This window comes from Quercus lobata, chromosome 8 (genome assembly GCF_001633185.2).
Source record: "Quercus lobata isolate SW786 chromosome 8, ValleyOak3.0 Primary Assembly, whole genome shotgun sequence".
NCBI classification, from domain to species: domain Eukaryota; kingdom Viridiplantae; phylum Streptophyta; class Magnoliopsida; order Fagales; family Fagaceae; genus Quercus; species Quercus lobata.
Genome location: NC_044911.1, coordinates 31,177,684 through 31,187,986, shown reverse-complemented (window position 1 = coordinate 31,187,986; position 10,303 = coordinate 31,177,684). Strand labels below are relative to the sequence as shown.

At 44.2% G+C, this 10,303-nt stretch overlaps 1 protein-coding gene across 1 annotated transcript; it reads right to left on the bottom strand.

Moving 5' to 3' along the window:
• Window positions 1-4,966: 4,966 nt before the first annotated feature.
• LOC115956730 lies at window positions 4,967-5,653 on the bottom strand. The gene has a single exon (XM_031075032.1). The coding sequence runs from the start codon at window positions 5,651-5,653 to the stop codon at window positions 4,967-4,969; it is 687 nt and encodes a 228-aa protein (XP_030930892.1).
• Window positions 5,654-10,303: the final 4,650 nt, after the last annotated feature.

Here is a 10,303-nt window from a genome sequence, read left to right as displayed (position 1 = left end):
GCCGCCGCGGAGAAAAATAGGGTGCTGGCGAAAAAAAGGTGTGCAGAGCTTTTAGCTAAGCAGAACGAAACAGAAGTGAAGCTAGGTGAAGCCATCAGCCTAAACACCTCTCAAGCCGAGGAGCTAGCCGACCTTAGGGCAACCCTGGGGGCCTGTGAGCAGAAGTGGTACAACGAAGGGTTTACTGATGCCGAGCAATCTGTAGAACCGGTAGTAGCCCAGGCTCGAAAGCTGGGTTTTGAGGCCAGGTGGTTCGCCGCTCTTCAAGCACTAGGAGTTCCCGAGGATTCCCACCTGAGAGACCCTGGCCAAATTCCCTTCCTGAGCCCCGTTATTGTCGTGCAGAATCCCTCGGTTGCTGCTGAGAAGGAAGAAACGGCAAGCATGAGGGAGCTGGTTGAACAGATTGACGCTCATGCCGAGCCAGATGACATGGAAGCCACCAGCATCCCAACTGTACAGGACCTTCTCGGTGAATCCTCGGGTTGCCCCTTGACCGACCAGCAAGAAGTGACAGATCCGAACCAGCCCTCCAGCTGATTATCTGCAGCCTCTTTTTTTTTTATGCTTTCACTTATTTTTATCGCATTTTTAGTTTATTTTCTTAATGGTTTATTTGCCTATGTCACTGGGATGTGGTGAACGAACAATTTCCTCTATTTCGCGGGATTGATCGGTAAACAGCTTCCTTTTTTAACTTTGGTTTTAATTCGTTGAGTGAATTTCTATCTATTTGTGTGTTTCATTTGGACTATGCCAGTGTTTTGGCCGTAAATGGAATGATACCCCAAAACCTATTGCGCGGTGCTTTGGATAATCCGAGAGTGACAATGAATTTAATGTTTGTAAAGGGTTAGGGTTTCCACATGTTCGGCGATTTTAATCCTGCCGAGGATGATGTTTTTGTCCATTATCCTTTTATTCCTTTGTGGCGATAAGGTTTTCACCTGCTCGGAGATTTTAATCAAGCCGAGGGCCAGGTTTCTGTCCTTCGATTTTTTTTAGTGATAAAATTTCCACCTGCTCGGCGATTTTAACCGAGCCGAGGGCCAGGTTTCTATCCTTATATTTTTTTAGTGATAAGGTTTCCACCTGCTTGGCGATTTTAATCGAGCAGAGGGCCAGGTTTCTGTCCTTAGAGTTTTTATTGATAAGCTTTCCACCTGCTCAGCGATTTTAATCGAGCCGAGGGCCAGGTTTCTGTCCTTAGAATTTTTTATTTGCAATTCTCTTGGTGCACAATTATGGAATCAAAAACAGCATATACAAGCAACTCCATCATAATCTTGATTTTAGCGAAATACAAGTTTTGGCTTACATGGATGGTCACGCGTAAAACTTCTTTAAGTTGTTGGCATTCCATGGCCGGGGAAGCGGCCTTTCGTCAAGGTCTTCCAAGTAGTAGGCCCCTACACTGGCAATGGCGGTAACTCTGTACGGCCCTTCCTAGGTTTGAGCAAGCTTCCCTGCAGCTACGTCTCGCATGTTTCCCACGACCTTTCTTAGCACCAATTCTCCGGCACTGAATTCCCTCCCCTTTACATCTCGGTTGTATCTTTGGTTTAGTTTCTGCTGATACTCAGCGAGCCATATGGTTACGGCCTCCCTGCATTCTTCTAGCCAGTCTAAACGCTCCGTCATTAGGTCGGCGTTCTGGGCGGGGTCAAACCCCGCGACCCGTGCACTGCATAAGTTCACCTCGATTGGTATCATAGCCTCCGCCCCGTATGTCAAAGAGAAAGGGGTCTCGCCCGTGGATCTTCTGGGGGTCGTACGGTAAACCCATAATACATTAGGTAGCTCTTCAGCCTATCTCCCTTTTGCCCCGTCTAGCCTCCTCTTAAGCCCGTTCAAAATCGTCTTGTTCACTGCCTCGGCTTGGCCGTTGCTTTGTGGATAAGCCGGGGTTGAATACTTGTTCCTGATGCCGAGATCGCTGCAAAAGGCCCGGAAAGCTTTGCTATCGAACTGTAGCCCATTGTCTGTTACTAGTGAATTTGGTATCCCAAACCTTGTGACTATGTTTTTCCATACAAACTTTTTCACGTCAGTATCCCGAATATTTTCCAAGGCCTCGGCTTCCGCCCATTTTGTGAAGTAATCTACAGCCACCAATACAAAACGATGGTTACCTGTTGCTCAGGGGAATGGGCCGAGGATGTCAAGCCCCCATTGCGCGAACGGCCACGGGTTGTTGACGGGGTTCAGACGACCTGCTGGCTGATGGATGAAAGGGGCGTGCTTTTGACATTGTTCGCACCTCCGGACATATTCGACAGCATCCTTCTGCATCTGTGGCCACCAAAACCCCTGGGTCATCGCTCTGTGCGCTAAAGATCGTCCCCCAACATGGCCGCCACACACTCCTTCATGTAGCTCGGTCAAAAGCTCGCTTACTTTCTCGGGATGTAAGCATAAAAGGTAAAGGCCTACGAAAGACCTTTGGTACAGTTTGTGATCCGAAGACAGCCAGTACCGAGGAGCTACCCGATGAATCTTTTTGGCCTCGTCTTCATCATCCGGAACTTTATCCTTGGCAAGGAAATCTATGATCAGGTTCATCCAGCACGGATTGGCCACCGCTACCTTGGCAACCTCCACTCTGGCTTGGTCGTGAATACTTTTCACACTAATGCTTGGCTCCCTTATAAGCTCTATTTTGACTAGCCGTGGTGTATCCTCGGTAGCCGATGAAGCTAATGTGGCTAGTGAGTCGGCGTGTTTGTTTTGTGACCGACCTACCTGGGACACCTTTACCGTTTCGAATTGACCAATAATCTACTTGGCTGCACTTAGATAGGCTTTCATTCGAGAGTCCTGAGCTTCAAAACTTCCTATGATTTGATAAACAACCAGCCGAGAGTCTGAATAAATCTAGTCGGGCCTCATACTCGGCTTCGTTGTTTGAGGCTTTAAATCCCAATCTGAAGGAGTGTTCCAATCGTATGCCCTCCGGGGTGATTATGACAATACCAGCCCCCGCCCCCATAGCATTAGAAGCACCGTCTACAAATACCTTCCACGGATGAATTTCTGCATTATAGATTACCTTTCCATCGTTCTTAGGTGTGAATTCTGCGATGAAATCTGCAAGAACCTGTCCCTTCACCAAGCTTCTCGGTCGGTACATTATGTCAAACGATCCCAACCAAGTCCCCCATTTGGCAATTCGGCCCGTGAAGTCTGATCTCTTTAACAGCGACTGCAATGGATACTCGATGAAGACAAACACCGTATGAGCCTGGAAGTAATGTGGCAACTTCCTAGTGGCATGTACCAAGGCTAAAACCAACTTCTCCAGGGGCAGGTACCTCGTCTCAGCATCTACCAAGGTTTTGCTTATGTAATACACTGGCATCTGTACTCCTTGGTCCCTTAGTAACACAGCACTTACGACATGGTCGATGACTGAGAGGTACATGAACAAATCCTCCCCGGGCTCTGAGGCTGTCAACCTAGGCGTCTTTGCCAAGTATTCCTTCAACTCTCAAAAAGCCTCATCATATCCCTCGTCCCAATGAAACCCCTTCCACTTCTTCAGAAGTTGATAAAACGGCCGGCAGCGATCGGCGAACTTGGAGATGAATCGGTTCAGGGCGGCTAACATCCCGGTAAGCACTTGCACTTCTTTGGGATTGCTTGGTGGTCTGAGACAGTTCACGGCCTCTATTTGGTCGGGGTTAGCCTCTATCCCCCAAGTAGAGATCAGATAACCCAGGAACTTGCCAGCCCCCACACTGAAAGTGCACTTCTCGGCGTCCAGGCGCAATTTATGCCGCCGAAGTATCTCAAATACTCCCCGGAGGTCTTCCGTATGTTGTGACTCTTTTCTGCTTTTTACCACCATGTTGTCAATGTATACCTCAACCGTGCATCCAACTTTTTCTCGGAACATTCTCGTCATCATCCGCTGGTACATGGCTCCGGCGTTCTTCAATCCAAACGGCATGACCTCATAGTGATAGTTTGCACTCGGGGAGATAAACGCTGTCTTCTCTCGATCCTCGGGCGCCAAGGCAATCTGGTGGTAACCCTGGAAAGCATCCAAGAAGCTTATCCTCGGGTGCCCGTACGTGGCGTCTACTAGTTGGTCAATCTTGGGCATTGGGAACAGATCCTTGGGACACGTCTTATTCAAGTCTGTGAAGTCCACACAAACTCTCCATTTACCGTTCTTTTTCTTCACTACCACTGTATTCGCTAGCCATCTCGAGAAGAATATTTCTCTTATCACTCCGGCTTCCTTCAGCCGCTAGACCTCCAAGTTTACTGCATCAACATGTTCCTTTGATACTCTTCTCGGTTTTTGCTTTTTCGGGGGAAATGATGGGTCCACGTTAAGTTTGTGGACAATGAACTCGGGATTTACGCTGGGCACTTCATATGGGCTCTAGGCAAAAACATCTACGTTCTGCAAAAGGAACAACAACATCTCTACCCTTTCTCGATCATTCATGCTTGTACCTATCTGGAAATATTTGTCAGTATCTGGAAAAATTCTAACCTTCAATACCTCCTCGGCAACGTCTGCCCCCATTTCCCCTTAGGGCTTCTGTAATTGCTATAAAGTTTCTCTCTCGGTCTGCTCCGCTTGTCCGTGCTGTTCACTTTTCCATCTAACCGCGGCGACAAGACACTGCCTCGCCACTTGTTAGTTCCCTCTCACCTCGGCGACTCCATACTCAGTGGGAAATTTTACTTTCACATAGAGGGTGGACGGAACAGCCTTCATTGCGTGGATCCACGGCCTCCCCAAGATTGCAGTATATGATGAGAATGATCGGACTACTATGAAGGTCACTATAACTCCCTTGCCTTCCATGTCTACCGAGAGAGAGATTTGTCCCTCGGGAATCACGACTCTCCCATTAAATGAGACTAGCGACGTGTCATATTTTGCCAAATCCTGACTCTTCAATCCGAGCCCTTCAAACAGGTCTGGGTACATGACGTCAGCCCCACTTCCTTAGTTTATCATTACCCTCTTCACCAGGAACCCACTTATCTGAGCTGTTACTACCAACGCATCATCATAAGGCTGGACCGTCCCTTCCAAATCCTCTTCTCCAAACAAGATGGTCAGCCGTTCAACTTTCTTTTTCTTCTCGGCTAAATCTCTTTCCATGCAAGCCACTATCAATACCCTTTTAGTTGCTACCGTACCTCTTGGTGCTGTGTGGATGACTTCGATCACCCCCAGTGGTGGCGAGATGGGGTTCCTTTTCTGTTGAACACCCTGGCCAGCTTCTTGGTCAGTGGAGTCTACTACAAACTCTTTCAGGTACCCTGCCTTTACTAGCTGCCCGAGATGATCTTTTAGTACCCGACACTGCTCGGTGGTGTGCCCTTTGTCTCTATGGTATGTGCAGTACAGGTTTTGGTTCCTCCGAGATGGGTCACCCCCCATCTTGTTTGGCCACTGGAAGAATGATTCCTTCTTGATCCGATCTAAGATTTTGTGCACCGGCTCTTTGAACGCCACATTAACTCCTTCAATTTGCACCTCTGATTCCTGCATCCTGAAGTCTTTTTTTGGTCTTGCCGACACAACGCCTTGCCGAGATCTCCCGAGTAATGGAGCTTTCCCTCTGTTATGCAGCCGATCATCCTCCAGGCGTTTGTACTCCTCTATGTGTCTTATAAGTTGCCTCATATCCTCGGGAGGTCTTTTCGTCAATGACTCCCGTAATTCAGAGTCTTCGGGGAGCCCCATCCTGAAGGTGCTTGCCGCAATCTTCTCATTTCTACCACAATCTCGTTGTAGAGTTCCCCGTACCGGCTGGCATAACTCCGAAGGGTTTCTCCGACCTTCATCTTTATGGAAAGTAACGCGTCCACCGGCTGTGGCACTCGGCTGCATGTCACGAATCTACTACCGAACTCTTGAATCAGCTCGGCGAAACTACGAATGGAGCCTTTTCGTAACCCATTGAACCATCTCAGGGCCGTTGAGCCGAGACTGGAGGGGAATACCTTACACATCAACGCATCATTGTGTGCATGCAAGGACATCATGTGGATGTAATGACTGACATGCTCCACAGGGTCTATCTTCCCATTGTAGGAATTGAATGGCGGTCGTGTAAATCTACTCGACATAGGGGCCCGTTCGATCTCGTCAGAGAACGGTGACCGGGCAGCCATTTGTAGGGCTCGGCTCATGGTGTCCATGGCAACATTGTGGGGCTGCTGTTCTTCCGGCAATTCCGACCCTCGGTCATTGTATCCATGTGACCGTGAACGATCCCGGTGATGACGTGTCTCTCGGAGGTGCCGGCGTGATTCTTGAGAGCGTGATCGGTTTTGGAATCGTTGCGTACCAGATTGGCTGGAGCCCTCCCCGCCCCAATTTCTCCTTTGTCGGAGGTTGTAATCCCTTTCTTGGCGTCAACCCCTTGCTTCCAGTTCTAGATCCATTACCAGTCTGCGCAACCGCTCCAGTTCTCGGTCTCTATCATCATACTGACTATGCGCCGAGACACCCGAAACCGTTCAGTGGGTCTGGTCCAACCCCTCTCCCAATCCAGACCTTTCCTCTCCTCTGGGGTGCTCCCTATCCTCACGCCATTTCTGCCTTCTCTCCCTCCCTCCACGTCGATCCCCGAAAACATCCTATGGAACCACTCGGTGCACGCCCTCCCGAACATTCCTCGGACATTTCCCTTATTTGAGTCTCAGTCGAACCATAGCTTCGTAGGAGAGCCCCACGGTGGGCGCCAATTGTGGGAACCAGAATTGAGACTGTTGGGTTTGAACTCACTTGGGCTCACAATTTATTTTGTAGAGTGGGCTTCAAGATTTCCTACTTTAGGTCGTTCTCGGCACAGAGACTCAAAGTAATATTCCTCCTCTCTTCCTCAACGAGTGTTTTTTCTCCTATTTTCTGAACCCCCTCCTCTTCCCAAACTTCTACTATTTATAGCTAAGGTTAGTGGGGAGATTATGATTACAGCCACCGTTAGTGCTATTGAAGGTCCAATATTATTTGTTTTAAGTGGGTGTTTAGGTGAGAGTGGGATGCAGCAATTATGGCCTTGGAACTTGGTTCCAGATCAATCGATTGTGCTCGGTAATGCTGTTCCCCGAGCATTTCATGATTTTCCCGGACAGGGTTCATACGTTTGTTCGAGAAAGGTTATGCCGAACACTTCTCAGGGTTCGAGACCCAAAACTTGTTTTTACATGAAGGTAGTTTCAAGAAGGGCTTAGGGCAATGGGGCCGTTACATTGGGCCTGGGCCCAGGGCCCATATGGGTCTTGGGATCTTGGTGCCATACAGTAACCAACATTTATTCGAAAAAGCAACCCCAAATATTTGGGACCAAAAGCGGTTAGCGGTGACCATTGAATAAGTTTCTTTCGCTTGAGTTAGGTTAAAAGCACGAAATATATTTGCGCTATCACCATCTTCAAATAAAGTATTTTCTACGATAGCACCATGAACAGCGCATAGAAGAGTAACGACCAATACACCGACAACCCCCATCATATGAAATGGGTTCAATGTCCAATTATGAAACCCTTGGAAAAAGAGGATGAATTGAAATATAGCTGCGACACCAAAACTGGGCACAAAGAACCAACCAGACTAACCTAGTGGATAAATCAGGAATACAAAAATAAAAATAGCAATTGGAGCAAAGAATGCGATTGTATTATAAGGTTACAATTAAACAGATCGAGCAAGTTCAAATTGACGTAACATGAAACCTATTAGTCCGAAAGTGCCGTGGAAAGCAACAAAAGCCCACAGACCACCTAATTGACACCAATGAGTAAAATCTCCTTATGCTTTTGGACTCCATAGTAACAACAAAGAGTGTGCTAAACTATTAGCAGGAGTCGAAACTGCCGCGATGAAGAAAGAAGTTGCAGCCTTCCAAATAGGAACTCGCCAATCCATGTGTATACCATGAAGTTACAAAGGTTGTACCTGTAAACCAACCCCCTTAATTCGTCAAGTAAATAGGGAAGGTATAGGTTTGCTATGAATGACCCAGTATCGAATACTGGTAATAATATCAGCAAAAGAACGTTGTCCCATGCTTCTAGACATGCCGAGCTCCACATATTCATGTGCAGTAAAAGGGGAGATTGATTCTATGAAAGATAGGATCAGTAAATGGAAATTCACTGAGATTTCATCTTTGTGAGATCTTCAATAATGGTACCGAGGGCCTCTTTAGAGTATACCGAATTCGTATAGCTATCCTTCTTTTGACACAACAACGCAATTTCAATCAATATAGAAAAGAAGTGATATAATATTTCTTTCTTCCTTTCTTGTTACTTGTCAATGCAGAACTATGTGCCATTCAATAGAAAATTCCTCTCTTGTAAACAGAAGATCTAGTAAAGTATGAGTCCGACCTGTTGGGTTCTAATAATTCATGAAAGAGATTATCATATTCTCACAATTCAATTAGTTACGAAACCTGGAAAGCCCCTTTTCATGGTTGTAGACATATATATATATATATATATATATATAAACACACACATACACATATTAATAGTCAAGACCCAGAGAAAATCCAATTAGATTTTAATTGTGTTTTCAATTTTGCGTCACGTGTCCCATTTAATTTTTTATTTTGTGCCAAGTGAATTATTGAGTGTAAAAATCAAAGATTCCAAATCCAATTAGATTCTAATTAGGATTTCAATTGGAGTCCAATTTTCCACCACGTGTCCATCTAAAATTTTTATTTTTGTGGCAAGTAAATTATTGGGTGTAAAACCCAAAAAGTCTAAAACTAATTAAATTCTAAATCATATATATAATGAGAAACCATTAGATATATTAGAAATGTATGATTTTAAAAAAAAAAAATGTAAGCAAATACCATGTATAATTTGAACTTCTTCTAAAAAAAATGTATAATTTAAACCGTATAATTATAATTATTTTTAATTGTACTCGTGCATATGCAAAGGCTACACAGTAGTAATAATAATAATAAGAATAACAAAAACACTTACTTTTGTCAAAATATAGGATTATCACCTCACCTTATCCTATATGACCCTTGTCCATTTGTTGAATAAACATTCAAATGGGCCCAAATTGTACAATGAAGATGTGGACATAAACCCAAGTTGTGTAAATTAGTTAAGATCTTGCAATTATTTAACCCCATTTTTAATATTGTGCTAATGTGACTCTTTGTGCTATGCTAATGTGACACCAAGTTAGCAATAGTGAGCAAATCATGTAGTCTCACGTGGGCAAAGGCAAGAAAAGTCCTCAATATACTACAATTTCAAAATGCTAACAGATAATCCAACTAGAAAAGAATCTTCACCAGTCCAAATTGATTTATTTCGTAGTTAATGTTATAAATTTAAGTATATTAAGTATCATGACATTTAAAATATTCAATTCTTTTTCTTTTTCTTTTTTTGTATAAGGAAAATATTCAAGTAGATTTTTTTTTTTTTTTTTTTTTTTTTTGAACTATCAAGTAGAATTGAACTATCAAATCTAAAAATTTTCATCTTCTAAAAATCGGTCATAGGCAAGCCTCCAATTAGGTCACATTTGAGGAAGCTTGGGCTAACTAGGGTCCACAAGCTCACCATTTAGGAGAGAGAGAGGGAGGTCTGGATTAACCTCTCCAATAAGCACTCTTCCACCTTTTGATAGGAGACTTATATAGCTGCTTCTTTGGCTAATAATCTCAAGATTGTTGTACTTATCTCTTATAAATGAATTTTTACTTGCTGATGAGAATGCAAAATATCATATTTTTCTCCTTTAATGTTTAGTCTTTTATATTTATTTGGTGCCTAAATGTACTCATTATTCTTATATTTTGATTTAGGATGCAAATAGAGGCATTAAGTGCAAAACGTAGCTAATTGGGCAATTTTGGACAGCTTTTACATCACTTCATAATCTGGGCATAACTCTCTCATCCGAGCTCCGATTGAGATGATTCAAGATGCTATGGAACTCCAAGAAAAAACTCTACAACTTTCATATTTTGAGTTTTGAGAGATACGGGCTGCATCAAGATCGAAATCGGGCTTGAAGTTGCTGCATCTGTACTGTTGACGTTCTGGAATGTTCATTTGCCTGCAATACACAGATCTGATGCGGTTTATTTTTGGAAGCTTCCAGATCTGATGCACGAAAATTCCAGCTGAAAAACACCACTTTCCTATTTATATTAGAACTTTGTTTTATTTTTAATATTTTTCCCTAATTAGTCAAATTTGGATATTATTATTTAGAATATTTTTAGGAGATTTTGTAGGCTTGGGAAAGGGGGAATTAACGTGTAAAAGGGGAGGGGAAATC